The following is a 19,233-nucleotide window of genomic DNA, read 5'->3' as shown; positions in this document are numbered from 1 at the left end:
TCTGTTCTATACTTAAATATCTACCTTCACTCTAATTATAGTCTCTGTTCTATACTTGGATATCTACCTTCACTCTAATTATAGTGTCTGTTCTATACTTAAATATCTACCTTCACTCTAATTATAGTCTCTGTTCTATACTTAAATATCTACCTTCACTCTAATTATAGTCTCTGTTCTATACTTAAATATCAACCTTCACTCTAATAATAAGCCAGTCTTTGTTATATACTTAGTTATCAATATTTCGGTCAAGTACCTTTTTGTAGGATGACTTTTTGCAGAAAACTAAATGAATTAGTCAGTGTGAGAGCACGTAAAGCCAGTACGGCTGCATGTGGAATCTTAGGTCAGAGGAGAAGGATTATCCCTTACTACACGGCAGTCTCACATATCCTAGACAAACCAAACAAACTCAAGTCAGCGCAATGTTGGAACTCTGTAATGCTGCTTGACACGTTCACACAGCGCCGCCTTGCGTTTTCAGCTAACAGGTTGTATTGTCATGTACCATTTGGTTTATCCTCATTTTCATTCGTCTTCCATTTTCCGTTTCCTCTTCCTCCTTTTTTGTGCCTGAACACCTGTTGTTTGAAGATGCAACAGTCTTCCGTTGTGTGTTGTCAGGATCACAACTATGGCGCGCCCCCTCCCCCCACCCCACCTGCCTCCCCGCTCTCCCAAACCATCATTCCCCGCATGGAGCTCAACCCCGCCTCCCGCTACCATGACAACGCCACCAATGGCGGCCAGGAGGAGAACTCTGCCGACAGCGAAAGCTCGTCGGAGGAAGACGGGGCTGTGGCCAGCTGGTGCCACTGCAGCCTGACGCAGGACGGCTTCCTCATCAAGTGCGAGAGCTGCAGGTGAGATAACGTGTTCCTGAATACACTCTGTTGATGTGTAGAAGTGCCGGATGATTTTATACGTTAGCTATATTTGTGTGCGTCGCCTCTTCTATTTGTCTTACATGAATACACAGACATAGTATAATTCATATATTGATATAGCAGATCTGCAATTTCCTGGTTGTAATATTGTTCTGTGATTTCAGGGGGCTGGACAGAAGGAAAGGACTGTATGGCCAACGCAGGAAACCAGAAAATGTATCAGGTATTGTGAAGGGTACTTGACACAGACTGCATAACATGCATCTTAATGTCCGTCTTCCAAGTATGGAACACGCATACAGCCACAACATTAATGCTTTGGCAGTACGTACAGTTGAAGTCGGAAGTTTACACATTAAAACTCGTTTTTCAACCACTCTATAACCAAACTATAATTTTGGCAAGTCGGTTAGGACATCTACTTTGTACATGACACAAGTCATTTTTCCAACAATTGTTTATAGACAGATTATTTCACTTATAATTCTCTGTATCACAACTCCAGGGGATCAGAAGTTTACATACACTAATACCGAACCCAAACCGCCGTGCGCCATCGTGCATACATTTATTTTGTCCCCCCACACCAAACGCGATCACGACACGCAGGTTAAAATATCTCTGAACAAATTATATTAATTTGGGGACAGGTCGAAAAGCATTAAACATTTATGGCAATTTAGCTAGTTAGCTTTCACTTGCTAGCTAATTTGTCCTATTTAGCTAGCTTTCTGTTGCTAGCTAATTTCTCCTGGGATATAAACATTAAGTTATTTTACCTGAAATGCACAAGGTCCTCTACTCCACCAATTAATCCAGACATAAAACGGTCAACCGAATCATTTGTAGTCATCTCTCTTCCTTCCAGGCCTTTTCTTCTCTTGACTTTATATTGTGATTGGCAACTTTCATAAATTAGGTGCATTACCACCACTGACTTCGTTCGTCTTTCAGTCACCCACGTGGGTATAACCAATGAGGAGATGGCACGTGGGTAGTTGGGAGAGGCAGGGCTTTCAGCGCGATTTGCGTCAGAAATAGAACTGATTTCTATTTTAGCCCTTGGCCACGCAGACGCTCGTTGGCGCGCATGAGCAGTGTGGGTGCAATAATTTAATAACAGACTTATTTTACAACGCTCGCACACGCAACGCGGGTGGTGTAGTCAGCCTGTTAGTTGACTGTCCCTTTAAACAGCTTTAAAAATTTCAGAAACTGATTTAATGTCTTTAGAAGCTTCTGATAGGCTAATTGACATCATTTGAGTCAATTGGAGGTGTACCTGTGGATGTATTTCAAGGCCTACCTTCATACTCAGTGCCTCTTTGCTTGACATCATGGGAAAATCAAAAGAAATCAGCCAAGACCTCAGAAACAAAAATGTAGACCTCCACAAGTCTGGTTCATCCGTGGGAGCAATTTCCAAACGCCTGAAGGTACCACGCGTAATATTGTTTGTACAGATGAACAAGTATAAACACCATGAAACCACTCAGCCGTCATACCGCTCAAGAAGGAGACGCGTTCTGTCTCCTAGAGATGATTGTGCTTTGGGGTGAAAAGTGCAAATCAATCCCAGAACAGCAGCAAAGGACCTCGTGAAGATGCTGGAGGAAACGGGTACAAAAGTTTCTATATCCATAGTAAAACAAGTCCTAACCTGAAAGGCCGCTCATCAAGGATGAAGCCACTGCTCCACAACCGCCATAAAAAAGCCAGACTACGGTTTGCAACTACACATGAGGACAAAGATCGTACTTTTTGGAGGAATGTCCTTTGGTCTGATGAAAGAAAATATAACTGTTTGGCCATAATGACCATTGTTATGTTTGGAGGAAAAAGAGGGAGGCTTGCATGCCGAAGAACACCATCCCAACCGTGAAGCACGGGGGTGTCAACATCATGTTGTGGGGGTGCTTTGCTGCAGGAGGGACTGGTGCACTTAACAAAATAGATGCCATCATGAGGCAGGGAAATTATGTGGATATATTGAAGCAACATCTCAAGACATTAGTCAGGAAGTTAAAGCTTGGTCGCAAATGGGTCGTCCAAATGGACAATGACTTAAGCAAAATGGCTTAAGGACAACAAAGTCAAGGTATTGGAGTGGCCATCACATAGCCCTGCCCTCAATCCTATAGAACATTTGTGGGCAGAACTGAAAAAGCGTGTGTGAGCAAGGAGGCCTTACAAACCTGACTCTGTTAGACCAGCTCTGTCAGGAGGAATAGGCCAAATCTCACCCAACTTATTGTGGGAAGCTGGTGGAAGGCTACCTGAAATGTTTGACCCAAGTTAAACAATTTAAAGGCAATGCTACCAAATACTATTTGAGTGTATGCAAACTTCTGACCCACTGTGAATGTGATGAAAGAAATAAAAGCTGAAATAAATCATTCTCTCTACTATTATTCTGATATTTCACATTCTTAAAATAAATTGGTGATCCTAACTGACCTAAGACAGTGAATTTTTACCATGATTTAATGTCAGGAATTGTGAAATGGAGTTTAAATGTATTTGGCTAAGGTGTATGTAAACTTCCAACTTCAACTGTACATATAATTTTCCACTTGGCCTCAACCTCATGTAAACGCCATGGGCCAGTTTTCCTGGACACAGATTGAGCATAGGCCTGGACTAAGAAGATCAAAGGAGAATCTCTATTAAAGTAGCTTTTTAGTACTGACTTGGCTTAATAGTAGTCCAAGAAACCTAAGTGTTCACTGTTGACGGGCCCAGGTACCTGTGCATGCTCAAGTCTCTCTTCTTGTTTCTAGTGGGCGAGAGCAGTGCCACGGAGAGCGGCGACGAGGAGGTGTCGCCCGCCACAGTGTCCTACACGGCCACACAGCACACGCCCACCAGCATCACGCTCACTGTCAACCGCGTCAAGCGGAACAAGTCCAAGAAGAGGAAGAAGAGCACGGAGAAGGCCCGCGGAGTGCCCAAGGGCAAGAAGATCAAGGTTGGTACTAGGAAGCGAGGGCCCAATTAACACTGCAAAGAGTCCTACCTGTGTGCTAAATGTGAGGCATGCCAGGCAAAAGTGACGTGCTAAATGTAGTGATAGTGGAAGGTGCCAGCTGCCACATGGGCTAAATGTCGAGCTAGTGGAAGGTGCCAGCTGCCACGTGGGCTAAATGTAGTGCTAGTGGAAGGTGCCAGCTGCCACGTGTGCTGAATGTAGTGCTAGTGGAAGGTGCCAGACCCACGTGGGCCGAATGTCAAGATCGTGGAAGGTGCCAGCTGCCACGTGGGCCAAATGTCGAGCTAGTGGAAGGTGCCAGCTGCCACGTGGGCCAAATGTCGGCTAGTGGAAGGTGCCAGCTGCCACATGGGCCAAATGTCGAGCTAGTGGAAGGTGCCAGCTGCCACGGATGCTAAATGTAGTGCTAGTGGAAGGTGCCAGCTGCCACGGATGCTAAATGTAGTGCTAGTGGAAGGTGCCAGCTGCCACGTGGGCCAAATGTCGAGATAGTGGAAGGTGCCAGACACACGTGGGCCAAATGTAGTGGTAGTGGAAGGTGCCAGCTGCCACATGGGCTAAATGTAGAGCTAGTGGAAGGTGCCAGCTGCCACTTGCGCCAAATGTAGTGGTAGCAGCGGCAAGTGTTGACAAAATGCCACACGAGCAAAGTTTGACAAGGGTCCGAGTGTGCAAATGCATAACTCGCAGCTAGTAAGAGGACCAAGATCGCAAAGTTTCCTGTTTAACTTGCTTAGAAGGTTGATCTGACCGTACTCATATAGGTGATTGATAGTTTGATCAGATCAGATGATACTCGTGACCAAAAAAAAACTGAAGTGTTTTAATATGCCCAAAACAGATGTTGTCAAAATGAAGTTTAAAATAAAAAATTTTTTAGATCACAGGTAATTACTGAGTAAAAATCGTATCAAGAAAATAACTACTTGGCACACCCCAGCTGAGTATGCCTATTTTCGACCTCTAGAGGCCAAGAGAGGAGTTGCAGTCTTTTTCTAGTGGCAGAAATAGTTATTTTTGGTACATTATTTTAGATTAATCCGAAATGTCTAAACGTTAAATGCAGACTGTCTGAAACTTTGTTTTAAAGTTGTAAGTGGACTCTGAAATGTGGCCTAAACGTTGAGTAAACAAGTGTCTGTCTTTACAGGCCTTCAGAGAGGGTTCTAGAAAGTCCATGAGGATGAAGGTAAGAGATTCGTTCACTCCTGAGGATCTTCTGTTTAGTTATATACCAATGTATACTACTACACATTTGAACTTCACAGCGTTAGTGTACAGTGGCTTGTGAAAGTATTCACCCCACTTGGCATTTTTCCTATTTTGTTGCCTTTTAACCTGGAATTAAAATATATATGGGGGGTGGGGTATCATTTGATTTACACAACATGCCTACCACTTTGAAGATGCAAAATATGTTTCTTTGTGTTTCTTTCAGAACTTGCGCATGCATAACTATACACCCCCAAAGCCAATAGTTTGTAGAGCCACCTTTTGTAGGAATTACAGCTGCAAGTCTCTTGGGATGTGTCTCTGTAAGCTTGGCACATCTAGCCACTGGGATTTTTGCCCATTCTTCAAGGCAAAACTGCTCCAGCTCCTTCAAGTTGGATGGGTTCCACTGGTGTACAGCAATCTTTAAGTCATACCAGAGATTCTCAATTGGATTGAGGTCTGGGCTTTGACTAGGCCATTCCAATACATTTAGATGTTTCCCCTTAAACCACTTGAGTGTTGCTTTAGCAGTATGCTTAGGGTCATTGTCCTGCTGGAAGGTGAACCTCCGTCCCAATCTCAAATCTCTTAAAGACTGAAACAGGTTTCCCTCAAGAATTTCCCTGTATTTAGCGCCATCCATCATTCCTTTAATTCTAACCAGTTTCCCATGGGGATGATATTCTCAGGGTGATGAAAGGTGTTGGGATTGCGGCAGTCATAGCGTTTTCCTTGATGGCTAAAAAGCTACATTTTAGTCTCATCTGACCAGAGTACCTTCTTCCATATGTTTGGGGAGTCTCCCACATGTCTTTTGGCGAACCACAAACGTGTTTGCTTATTTTCGTCTTTAAGCAATGGCTTTTTTCTAGCCACTCTCCCGTAAAGCCCAGCTCTGTGGAGTGTACAGTTTACAGTGGTCCTATGGACAGATACTCCAATCTCCGCTGTGGAGCTTTGCAGCTCCTTCAGGGTTATCTTTGGTCTCTCTGGTGCCTCTGATTAATGCCCTCCTTGCCTGGTCTGTGAGTTTTGACGATAAACGCGAATCCGACCATCACCCCATGTGAGACAAAACCGCAACTCGTCAGTGAAGAGCAGTTTTTGCCAGTCCTGTCTGGTCCAGCGACGGTGGGATTGTGCCCATAGGCGACGTTGTTGCCGGTGATGTCTGGTGAGGACCTGCCTTACAACAGGCCTACAAGCCCTTAGTCCAGCCTCTCGCAGCCTATTGCGGACGTTTCGAGCACTGATGGAGGGACTGTTCGTTCCTGGTGTAACTCGGGCAGTTGTTGCCATCCTGTACCTGTCCCGCAGGTGTGATGTTCAGATGTACCAATCCTGTGCAGGTGTTATTACACGTGGTCTGTCGCTGCGAGTACGATCAGCTGTCCGTCCTGTCTCCCTGTAGCGCTGTCTTAGGAGTCTCACAGTACGGACATTGCAATTTATTGCCCTGGCCACATTTGCAGTCCTCATGCCTCCTTGCAGCATGCCTTGGGCACGTTCACTCAGATGAGCAGGGACCCTGGGCATCTTTCTTTTGGTGTTTTTCAGAGTCAGTAGAAAGGCCTCTTTACACGGAACCCAAACCGGCTACGCGAGAGCGCCATCGTGCATACATTTATTTTGTCCCCCTATACCAAACGTGATCACGACACACAGGTTAAAATATCAAAACAAACTCTGAACCAATGACATTAATTTGGGGACAGGTCGAAAAGCATTAAACATGCATGGCTAGTTAGCTTGCACTTGATAGCTAATTTGTCCTATTTAGCTTGCTTGCTGTTGCTAGCTAATTTCTCCTGGGATATAAACATTTAGGTTGTTATTTTACCTGAAATGCACAAGGTCCTCTACTCCGACAATTAATCCACACATAAAACGGCCAACCGAATCGTTTCTAGTCATCTCTCCTCCTTCCAGGCATTTTCATCTTTGAACTTCTACTGTGATCGTCATCTAAACTTTCATAGTATTACCACGACTACCGGCAAAACAGTTTGACTTTCAATCATCCACGTGGGTATAACCAATGAAGATGGCACGTGGGTACCTGATTCTATATTTTTATTTTATTTTACCTTTTATTTAACTAGGCAAGTCAGTTAAGAACAAACTCTTATTTTCAATGGCGGCCTAGGAACAGTGGGTTAACTGCCCGTTCAGGGGCAGAACGACAGAGGTACCTTGTACCTTGTCAGCTCTGGGGTTTGAACTTGCAACCTTCCGATTACTAGTCCAACGCTCTAACCACTAGGCTACCCAGCCGCCCCTATAAACCAATGAGGAGATGGGAGAGGCAGGACTTTCAGAGCGATCTGCATCAGAAATAGAAAGGCGTTCTATTTTAGCCCTTGGCAACGCAGACGTTGGTGCGTGCGAGCAGTGTGGGTGCAATAATTGAATAACATAGATTTCTACATTTATTTTTGCGACGCACGCGACGTGTCCGGTCTGGTCAGCAGGTTAGTGTCCTAAGTTTTCATAACTGCGACCTTAATTGACTTCCGTCTATAAGCTGTTAGTGCCTTACCGACTGTTCCACAGGTGCATGTTCATTAATTGTTTATGGTTCATTGAACAAGCATGAGAAACAGTGTTTAAACACTTGACAATGAAGATCTGTGAAGTTATTTGGATTTTTACTAATTATCTTTCAAAGACAGGGTCCTGAAAAAGAGACGTTTCTTGTTTTGCTGAGTTTATATTCTGAGATCATGTGACACTTCGATTGAACACAGGTGGACTAATTATGTGACTTCTGAAGGTAATTGGTTGCACCAGATCTTATTTAGGGGCTTTATAGCAAAGGGGGTGAATACATATGCACGCACTACTTTTCCATAGTATTTTTTTTTTAAAGTTATTTTCATTTCACTTCACCAATTTGGACTTTTGTGTGTCCCAATTACATGAAGTCCAAATAAAACCCCATTTAAATTACAGGTTGTAATGCAATAATTAGGAAAAACGCCAAGGGGGATGAATACTTTTGCAAGGCACAGTATGGGGGGGGAGACTAAATGTTGTCATCAGTGCCACTTTGTGTTGCACCAGGAATCTATTGAGTGACCTATGTTCCATTGAGCATAACACACGCCAATCACCTTATTATGACACGGTGCAGGTGATCTAGAACACGGTGCATTACCCAGACACCCACCCATGATAACACATGGGTCTCTAAACACTTTGACATGGTATGGATCCAAAGCAAGAAGAAACACGTTGTAGACCTGAAATGGTCATTTTTGAAAAAGGTCTTAGAAGGAAGGTGAATTTAAAAAAAGAAAAGTATATTTATTTTTAACACGACACTGCTCTGAAGTAAACACTCTCCTCCTACCCTCCCCCAGAACTCCACGACGGAGGCCAGCGCGGTGGACGAGACTACAGCGGAGGGCTGGGAGAGCCGCATCCGCCAGTGGACGGACCAGTACGAGGAGGCTATAGCCAACCAGTACAGCGCCGATGTCCAGATGCTGCTCCAGCTGCACCGTGCCGTTACCGCCGAGGGCGTGGCGAGTGAGACTACCTCACCGGCCCAGGTCAACGCCTCGGCGGATGCCATGGACACAATTAACCGTACAGAGCTGGCGTGCAACAATACAGTGCTGGGCTCTCAGATGCAGTTACAGCTGGGGCGGGTGACGCGTGTGCAGAACCACAGGAAGGTCCTGCGGGCGGCAAGGGATCTAGAGCCAGACACCCTGATCATCGAGTACCGGGGCAAGGTCATGCTGAAACAGCAGTTTGAGGTCAACGGACACTTCTTCAAAAAGTATGCATTTTCTGAAATAAAGCTAAATATTCATGCGCTGTAAACTGCACCAGTGCTTTAAAACTGTTTTATGGAGGAAATGTATGCTGTATTCAGGATAAACATTAGCACTGTAAAATATTATGCAAAAATGCACATTTTGACATTGTTTTGACTTTTTTTTTTTTTAGGCCCTACCCCTTTGTGCTGTTCTACTCCAAATTCAACGAGGTGGAGATGTGCGTGGACGCGCGGACATTTGGGAATGATGCACGCTTCATCCGGAGGTCCTGCACGCCCAACGCAGAGGTCAGCCATCTTGGTTTTGTTTTTGTTTTCTTCAAGAAAGGCATTGGGTTCATCTCAATCGTCTCTTCCTTTCCTCATCTCCAATCGTTAGTTCAATTCACTCATCTCAGGTGAATTTAGGTCAGTCAATCAATCAAATGTATTTATAAAGCCCTTTTTACATCAGCCGAGTCACAAAGTGCTATACAGAATCTCAGCCTAAAACCTCAAACAGCAAGCAATGCAGATGTAGCTCTCACCTATCCAGATCTCTGACATCAGTGTAGATGAAGGAAAGGAGATTAGGAGAGCAGGCCACTCAGGACTATTGAGATGCACCCTTCTTGAGGGAAATGGATACAGTTATGATTATATCTCCTAGATAGAAGACACGCCTCTGTCTCCTCTCCAGGTTCGGCATATGATCGCCGAGGGCATGATCCACCTCTGTGTCTACGCTGTCACGCAGATCCCCAGAGACGCAGAGGTCACCATCGGCTTTGACTATGACTTCAATAGCTGGTCAGTGTCAATTATATCTATAAAGGCCTTTTTACATCAGCAGTTGTCACAAGTCTCTTGACTCCAAAGTGTCCAGCATCTTTGGGGTTCAGAAAAGTGTGATCAAAATCCTATGTTTTATCATTATTGCAGTAACTATAAGGTGGACTGTGCCTGCCACAAGAACAACCAGCAGAACTGCCCTGTGCAGAAGCATAACCTGAACCCGCGCGAGACCCTAGGCTGCCCCGGCACGGGTTCGCTGCTCCCACCCTCCCAGCTCACAGGGCACACGGGGGCAGAGACGCGGCGGAGGAAGGCCCGGCGGAGAGAGATAGAAGGGTCAGGCGGCGGCTCAGGACTGGGTGGGATGTCGGACGACAGTAACCAGCCGCCCGAGGAGAGTGGTGAGGTCCGGGAGACGCTGCAGGGCAACGGCAGCCTGGGCAACAGCGATGTTGAGGTGTGTGTGAATCTTAGTGCAAAGGTGTGTGTATAACAGGCAGTTAATGTTGAGGTGTGGCAGTTTGTAATGGAATGTGGTGCTGACCTACTAAGACACATGGTGGTGTATCCACTGTGCAGTGAAAATGTCCCACATTTATCATTCACAATGTGTATGTGTGTTACAGGAGGGCCTCCTCAAGCAGGAGGAAGGAGAGGAGGGCGAGCTGGACCAGAACGGAGTCCTCATCTCCAGTAGACAGGTATATGCTGCCGACATCACAGCTTTGACATCATTTCCTGTCACATTGACCAACCCACTGTCATAATATGGAATCATAGTATTAGTCTTCAGTTCGTAATCCACCCTCTCTCTCTCTGTAGAAGAGGACGTCTACCACAGGGGGCATAGATGAGCCCAAACAGGAGGGCCTGGATTGCGAGGAGTGGAGCAGAGGGAACCCCACAGGGAGTAACCCCACACACCACCAAGCAGGGGTGGGGATAAGCACCCGTCGTGCAACTTACGCGACTGTGAGTCGGACTTCCCTCCCCCTTAGCGCCACTCTCTTTTTGAACTTGGTGTCCAATTTTCCAATTTAATTTATCCCTAAACAGAATCTCCCTCTCGGTCTCCAGGAACCATCCTCAGCAGCCGACGCAGACAAGACCCAGACGTCCGCCGCTCCCCTCCCGGCCCCCCTTGCTCCCCCCAAGCCTCCCCCGGCTCGCTCCTCCAAGCCCCGGCCTAAGAGCCGTATCTCGCGCTACCGCTCCAGCTCGTCACAGCGCGCCCGGCGCCAGCGGCAGGCCCTGGCCCAGCAGCAGGCGGCCCTGGAGCAGGGGGTGGCGGCTGAGATGCAGGAGAGCCCCCTGGGGGCCCCTGGTTCAGAGCTGGGCCCGGTGGACGGGGCACTGGGAGTCGGGCAGGTCTTAGACGGAGAAGGCCTGAGTGCTCTGAACAAGGGCAACCTGCCCAAGACCAAGAAGGTGAGAGGGATGGGCCTGGCTTCCAACCACCTTTTTGGGGATTTAATCATTATTATTAATTGACTCTTTATTAAACCAGGAGAACTCTTTTGAGGTTAAGAACCTCTTTTTCCTTGCTGAATTACAGAATTATAGGCTAATATCAACACAATAAAAATATCACACACAAACTTGACAATTTGTCCCTAAAAAGTCTCCCCCCACCCTCCAGTATCTGGTGACAGAGTGGCTGAACGACAAGGTGCTGGACAAGGCAGCCCAGCAGGAGGTGCCCACGGTGGAGCGGCAGCTGCGCATCACCACCGACCCCACGGTGCTGGCCACCACCCTCAACATGCTGCCGGGCCTGACGGCCTCGCCGCTCATCTGCACAGCGCCCAAGCACTACGTGCGCTTTGGCTCGCCCTTCAACCCCGAGCGCCGGCGCCGGCCCGTCAGCGTGGACGCAGCCTACGGCTCCTTCAAGAAGGTACCGGTGGAGAGAGACAGAGTTGTGGGAGTTGTCATAAAGTCAGTTATGGATTCAATGGAGAATAGGGTAGATGGGAAAAATGTAGTGTAATGTGCAGCAGGTGCTCGAGAGGCTGTTTCCCCTAAAGTGTGCACTTTTCCCTTCATAAATGTGAAAGCGTTTCAGTATATTGTCTCAGGCTGATATCTATTTGTATCTGTGTTCAGAGATGGATCCAACAGGCCCAGTGCGAGAGTGGGCCGTGCTCGGGAGGCCTGGAGGACGGCACCGAGTCCACATCCTCTCACCAAAGTAACAGCAGCAGCTCCACCCCCAACCCTTTTAAAGCAGGTATCTACCGCTTTTTAGTCTGTTCACTGTCTACTAACAAGTATCGTAGTGTTTAATCTAGTACAGATCTGATTTTAAATATGTTGAGAATTTGTTTTAGGTTGGGTTTGCACTTTTGGAACTTTTCTATTGGTTCCACTGCAACATCCAAACTCAATTAAGCACAGATACAATATTTGAAAGGATTTTTAATAGTTTTGAAGCCACGTCTGGTGTAGTGTTCTTGCAGTTGGAGGTTATTTCAAATTGATCTCAAAATAAATGTTGATTCAACATAGATTGTTTTACCTACTTTGCCCTAATTAGTCAACCATGCATGTCATTTAATTTTAAATTAACTTAACACCAAATGAAGATCCTTTTAATCATCGTCTGTTCAACCTCTCTTTCGTGTCGTCTGAGATTCCCAAAGATTGGAAAGCAGCTGTGGTCATCCCCCTCTTCAAAGGGGAGGACACTCTTGACCCAAACTGCAACAGACCTATATCTAACCTACCCTGCCTTTCTAAGGTCTTCGAAAGCCAAGTCAACAAACAGAGTACCGACCATTTCGAATCCCACCATACCTTCTCTGCTACGCAATCTGGTTTCAGAGCTGGTCATAGGTGCACCTCAGCCACGCTCAAGGTCCTAAACGATATCTTAACTGCCATCTATAAGAAACAATACTGTGCAGCCGTATTCATTGATCTGGCCAAGGCTTGCGACTCTGTCAATCACCACATCCTCATCGGCAGACTCGATAGCCTTGGTTTCTCAAATGATTGCCTCGCCTGGTTCACCAACTACTTCTCTGATAGAGTTCAGTGTGTCAAATCGGAGGGCCTGTTGTCCAGGCCTCTGGCAGTCTCTATGAGGGTGCCACAGGGTTCAATTTGTGGACCGACTCTCTTCTCTGCATACATCAATGATGTCGCTCTTGCTGCTGGTGAGTCTCTGATCCACCTCTACGCAGACGACACCATTCTGTATACTTCTGGCCCTTCTTTGGACAACTAACCTCCAGACGAGCTTCAATGCCATACAACTCTCCTTCCGTGGCCTCCAATTGCTCTTAAATACAAGTAAAACTAAATGTATGCTCTTCAACCGATCGCTGCTTGCACCTACCCGCCCGTCCAACATCACTACTCTGGATGGTTCTGACTTAGATATTTGCAGCTGTCCACATATTCTATGTGTCTGGTTAGACTTTAAACTCTCCTTCCAGACTCACATCAAACATCTCCAATCCAAAGTTAAATCTAGAATTGGCTTCCTATTTCGCAACAAAGCATCCTTCACTCATGCTGCCAAACATACCCTTGTAAAACTGACCATCCTACCGATCCTCGACTTCGGCGATGTCATTTACAAAATGGCCTCCAATACCCTACTCAACAAATTGGATGCAGTCTATCACGGTGCCATCCGTATTGTCACCAAAGTCCCATATACTACCCACCACTGCGACCTGTACGCTCTCGTTGGCTGGCCCTCGCTTCATACTCGTCGCCAACCCCACTGGCTCCAGGTCATCTACAAGACCCTGCTAGGTAAAGTCCCCCCTTATCTCAGCTCGCTGGTCACCATAGCATCTCCCACCTGTAGCACGTGCTCCAGCAGGTATATCTCTCTAGTCACCCCCAAAACCAATTCTTCCTTTGGCCGAGTCTCCTTCCAGTTCTCTGCTGCCAATGACTGGAACGAACTACAAAAATCTCTGAAACTGGAAACACTTATCTCGCTCACTAGCTTTAAGCACCAGCTGTCAGAGCAGCTCACAGATTACTGCACCTGTACATAGCCCATCTATAATTTAGCCCAAACAACTACCTCTCCCCTACTGTATTTATTTATTTATTTATTTATTTTGCTCCATTGCACCCCATTATTTCTATCTCTACTTTGCACATTCTTCCACTGCAAATCTACCATTCCAGTGTTTTACTTGCTATATTGTATTTACTTCGCCACCATGGCCTTTTTTTTGCCTTTTCCTCCCTTATCTCACCTCATTTGCTCACATTGTATATAGACTTGTTTATACTGTATTATTGATTGTATGTTGGTTTATTCCATGTGTAACTCTGTGTCGTTGTATGTGTCGAACTGCTTTGCTTTATCTTGGCCAGGTCGCAATTGTAAATGAGAACTTGTTCTCAACTTGCCTACCTGGTTAAATAAAGGTGAAATAAAATAAATAAACAAAAATCGGCATACGCTGGCACCTGTCACCGCTGATATTCTGAGGCTGTTGCTTTCTTTCCGCTCGCCGCTAAAAAGAACTGGCGGCACCCCCCAAGAAGCGGCGGTCCATTTACGGCCCAGAGGCGGAGGCGGCTCCACCACTTCCCGGCTCAGAAGAACACAGTCTGCTACTGCGGCCCCTATCACCCATCACGCCCCCGTTGCCCTCAGACCACCCCTTACTCAGCCCCGCCTCCTACGCTACCCCCGCGCTGCTGGGTCGTTACGGCGACGAGGAGCACCGGCTGTCCAATGGCTATTCACCGCTGCCCTCGCTGCCCACCAGCCGCTGCAACACGCCGCTGCAGTTTGAGGTACTGGGGACACGGAGCCCCTAGAACACACAGACACAAATATGACATACTGAAATACACACACACACACACACACACACACACACACACACACACACACACACACACACACACACCTACAAAACCATGGGCCACCTGAACAGGAAAATTCAGCATTGAACTACAGTGCATATACATGGTTGTTTTCACTGTGCTACCTATCTGTTTGTAGTGGTATTTAATGTGTCTCTCTCCCTCTTTCCTACCCATCCAGAACATATCGTCTCCAGAGGCCTCTCCTGTGCACAGGCCGGAGTCCATCTCTCCAGAGGTAGGTACCCCACAGACCCAGAGCAGCTGTCAGAGCACTGAAGCCAGGGCTAGATGACTTTCACTTTAGTCTCACGGGACAGGGACACGGGCCGGTGAGGGCAGTTTTGTGTCACAGTGTTCATCTTGTAACTCTGTTCTCCTCTGCTTCACCTATAGCCGTGCCTGCGGCCCGACTTTGACGCCCAGTGCTGCGCCCTGCAGTTTCCAGACCTCTCTCTGTCCTCGGGCCTGGAGAGCCCCGTGCCTGCCATGTCGGATGACTTCACTCTCCTCTTGGCAACGGGGCCTCCTCCCGACACACAGGGGCCGCTCACCCCCTTGACACCGGGTACCCCCTCCGAGTTGGCCCTGCAGGCCAGAGAGCAGAGCTTCAGGACGGAGTTCAACCTCATCTACACCTGCTCCCCACTCAACGCCAACCTGGGAAACCTCGCCCCTGCTGCCCCCACCGACAGCCGCATCAGCCAATCAGAGGGCAGCTATTCCCCGGCCGAGTCCTTCTACAGCACCGTGAGTGGCCAGGGGATCCTGGCGGAGGCGGGGTCTGACTCGCTGTCGCCCTACGGCGAGCCGCATTATGGCGGCAGCTACCCGGATGGCGGCACGCCACCCCACCACACCAGCAACCCACCACAGAAGAAGAAGGCAAGTCCTCCAACTCGCTCAGCTTCTTCCTGCTTTAGTTTTTTTCACCCTCAGAAATGAAACCGTTAATGAAGATATTTCTGTTCGAATTACATTCCCAAATGGGGATACGATAGGTAGGTCATGTCTGTAGTGAAAGTGTGGAAGTAGTGCCTACTTGCTATAAAGTCTGAATTTGAGTGGATAGTGGTATTGAGACTGTGGTATGAAAATTTAAAGGATACTCAGTCATTGTGTGGTCTTTACTTTCTTTGTGTTTTCTATTCACTATGTGTCAAAGAGATTGGTCTCAGTGACTCCACATCAAGATATAATTAAATCAAAATACACCTGGGGTAATTATTTTCCAAAAAGGCTACATCGTTTAAAAAAATATATTGTTACATTGATCTTTTCTAATGTCTGTCAGTTGGCTGCATGGACTTTCACCTGCCTTCAGAAAGGAATACTACGGGACTTCCCACATTTCTCTTTATGTGTACTGTCTCCTACTGCAGCTAGCCCAACAGGTTGTGTTGTCCACCCTGTCACTCCCCCTATGCTCCTCCTGAAACCTTTGCCAAGTCTTTCTTCTACTGTTTTTTCCAAGGCAGAGGGCCATCCTGCAAACCGTTAGTCTGCTGACAGGACAGCCAGATTACCAGGCTATAGCAGTAAGACGTGAATACAAGACAGTACAAAATATGGTGAATATTTCCATACGACCATTTAGAAGTGTGCATGTAAATATTGTTTTGCATTTGCATACAAACCCCACCCCCGTCCGCCAAACCACCCCCTTCTCCAAAAACGTACCATGAGTATCATCAATTTATCTAAACATCTCTATATCTAAACATCCGTTTATCTAAACATCTCTATATCTGAAACATGGTCACCCCATCAGCTCGGAGTGCCATACAACGAGGCTGATGGTTCATGATATCATCTTCAGCCTGGCGAGTTTGGGCCGGGCCTTGCTGGCTTCACTGGCCATTTGTCTATGGTCCACCTCATCCATAGTTCTGTCCTCCTGTGCCTGCATCCTCTTTCACCAGCCTTGACCCACACCCAAGTCAAATCATACCAGCAGTATGGCCAATTCCCATCTAAGAAGCATACTAGCTGCCCTTCAAGAGGCACCCCCAAGGGTCCAAGGACAATCAGAAGGCCCATAAAATAAGCCTTTGGAGCCTGAAACTGTTCTAAGGGCCCAATTGGAATCAAAATGCCGTAACAAATACAGTAGTCCTCAGATCCCAAGATCCTAGTGCGTGGCCATTCTTCAAGTCCTAAGGCCCTGATCGCAACCCTATGGGTCTAGGTGGGGCCCCCTGAGTGCCTCCCCCTGTCCCTTCTCTCCGCCCTCTTTTGGTTCAGCTCACCGCACCCCGATAGCCCTGATATCGGACCGTCTAGTCAGCCAGCCTGCTCCATATCTCTCACCCCCCATCCCCCTGGACCCTCCTTAAGTCTCCTGCCTTTGCCATGACAACATTCCGCCGGACTGTTCTCTCTCATTGTCTCTGAGTGTGATTGAATGTACCGGACTGTTCGCTCTCTCATTGTCTCTGAGTGTGATTGAATGTACCGGACTGTTCTCTCTCTCATTGTCTCTGAGTGTGGGTATGTGTACTGTAGTGGGTGTGGGTATGTGTACTGTAGTGGGTGCTCTGTGGTTCTATTTACATTGTGTTCCTTGTTTTCGTGTCTGACCTCACAGTAGTTGCTTTGTGTGATGTTTAGTTTGATGATGACAACGACCAGATGCCTGTGCTGATGATAGATTTTGACCGTTACTAACTATCCGTAAAGCACAGAAAGGCTTCAAAAGCAAACAGAAGGTCGGTGCGTGAACATGATTACTTCCCGATTCTGGTAATGGCACTGATACCAATAATCTGGTACAAAAATGTATTTTGGTTACCATTCAGCAGGTGGTTGGTCCCAACACTGTAAGGACAGAGTGCTGAAGCTATACTGGATTGTTTCTGTCTTTTGTCATATGACTCGTTCCAATGGTCATCCCTCCCAAGGTATTTTTAATTTTTTTTACACCTATCAACTTCAGATAACCACTCCAACTGAGGATGAGGTTGACCAATCATAGAACAAAATAGAACTTCCAGGATGGTAGAAGTATTAAATCGTTGACCAGTGCTGGTTGCTCTTTCTGGTTAAAAGGATCTACAGTCTTCGCAATGGATCCGACAGAGATTAGTTTGCGTTGCTCTCTACATTATGTAGTTCTACATACTTTTGTGCTCTTGAATTTTTGGAACGCCACTCATATGGAGCTCGGTAGCTCTATTTCAGTAGACTGTGACATCACTGTGGAGAGCCCTTTAGGATTTGGGAACATTTAGGATGTTTGGTCTTTTGGACAATCAGTTGGTAACATGTAAGCGAACGTACATTCAAGGTAGTCGTCTTAATAGTTGATATGATGCATGACGTTGTCTGTCCATACCGCTCTGGTGATAACGGGTGTCACAATGCAACCAGTGGTATTGTGTGACACCATGGCGTGTGTAACCTCATGGCACTAAGCCTGTACATATGGCTGACTAGGAGTGGTTATTTTTCCTCGACTCCTCAGGTGTCTCTGCTGGAGTACCGTAAGAGGAAGCAGGGGAGCAGCAGGGACCCCGAGCACGGGGGCAGCTCCCTGGGCACCCCCACCCGCCTCGGCTCCGTCTGTGCCAGCGCCGAGTCCCCCAGAGGCCCCCATTCCCTCCACTTGCAGCCCTCGTCCTCCCCCCCCACAGCTCCTTCTCCTCCCCCAGATGGAGGAGGTGAGCCCCCCAGATAACCACCACCACACCACCACCTCCCACGCCCCGGGACCACCACAGCAACAGCAGCCCAGGGATCAGGAGGGCATCAGCCACTGGTAAGACTAGATATCGCTGCCACACCACATTCTCTCACAGTACTTTGTTTCCTGTCACTGTTTTCAGACATATCCACCTTTTGCTGTCGCACCTTTTTTATGTTGTGGGGTTGACTGGTGTTTGAGACTATTTGCTTGGTAAGGTGGGACCATTAGCAACCTGAGCCCTGTGTGGTGTCTCCAGACAGCTCATCTAAACATAAACCCCTGATTGAACGTACTGTACATGACGGTGTTGGTGTTGTGCTTTGATCCAGGATGGTGCCCACAACAGTAGAGCGGCTGAGGGAGGGCCAGGGCGTCTTAGAGCGGGTACTGAGGGGCTCCCTCCAGATGGACCGCGTGCTGAAGAGGACGGATGGCTCGGCTGCTGACAAGGACCCTGGTACTGTACTCGTTTTCACTACCAGTTTTTCTCGTTTTCACATGACTGTGGTGTAGTAGAAAATTCAGACCAGATGTCCTCCTGTCCTCATTATTGTCTGAAATCTAGACGTCTAGGTGTATTTAGGCTGAAGGCCAGGTTTGTCTTGTCTGAAATGTAGATATCTAGCCTAGTTTGCTGAACGGTTGCTGAATTAAGGTTGAGGTTTCAAGGAATGTACATGCATGTACCATCTGTTCTCCTGTTAAGCTTGTGTCCTGTTGTGTGTTATCCCAGATACAGACCGGTATGAGATCCAGACAGTTCCCCTGGCCTCTCCCATGAAGAGCTCACAGACATACAGCCCGTCTGTCTACACTTACCAGGTATTGTACTACATAATTTGTGAGAATTTAGTGGTTTGTTTTGTCTGGCCAGCGGTGTAATCATTTCTTAAAACAGCTTCAAATGAAATGTTTTGCAACGAAAACTAGCGTTTCTATTGGACAGGCTCAGCAAACCGAGAGAGACCTACCTGAATCTGTCCAATAGAAACGCTAGAATAAAAAGAAAATAAGTTTTGTAACTGTTTTGATTACACCTGTTTTTTGT

General features: G+C 47.1%; 1 protein-coding gene across 1 annotated transcript in view; it reads left to right on the top strand.

The window, feature by feature from the left end:
* The window catches only part of LOC112246242 (histone-lysine N-methyltransferase SETD5-like), a 40,929-nt gene that overhangs the window by 19,319 nt on the left and 2,377 nt on the right, over positions 1–19,233 (top strand). Inside the window, 20 exon segments of the mRNA XM_042324788.1 lie at positions 628–866; positions 1,055–1,113; positions 3,671–3,858; positions 5,030–5,068; positions 8,457–8,881; positions 9,052–9,169; positions 9,561–9,670; positions 9,803–10,112; positions 10,282–10,356; positions 10,478–10,627; positions 10,733–11,083; positions 11,295–11,552; positions 11,762–11,885; positions 14,151–14,428; positions 14,682–14,738; positions 14,897–15,385; positions 17,964–18,140; positions 18,142–18,257; positions 18,515–18,642; positions 18,919–19,007. Coding sequence (XP_042180722.1) covers positions 628–866; positions 1,055–1,113; positions 3,671–3,858; positions 5,030–5,068; positions 8,457–8,881; positions 9,052–9,169; positions 9,561–9,670; positions 9,803–10,112; positions 10,282–10,356; positions 10,478–10,627; positions 10,733–11,083; positions 11,295–11,552; positions 11,762–11,885; positions 14,151–14,428; positions 14,682–14,738; positions 14,897–15,385; positions 17,964–18,140; positions 18,142–18,257; positions 18,515–18,642; positions 18,919–19,007 — 3,780 coding nt within the window.

Source organism: Oncorhynchus tshawytscha, linkage group LG07 (assembly GCF_018296145.1).
Source record: "Oncorhynchus tshawytscha isolate Ot180627B linkage group LG07, Otsh_v2.0, whole genome shotgun sequence".
Classification (NCBI taxonomy): domain Eukaryota; kingdom Metazoa; phylum Chordata; class Actinopteri; order Salmoniformes; family Salmonidae; genus Oncorhynchus; species Oncorhynchus tshawytscha.
The sequence above is the reverse complement of the archived record's forward strand: the minus strand, read 5'-3'. Positions and strand labels throughout refer to the sequence as shown.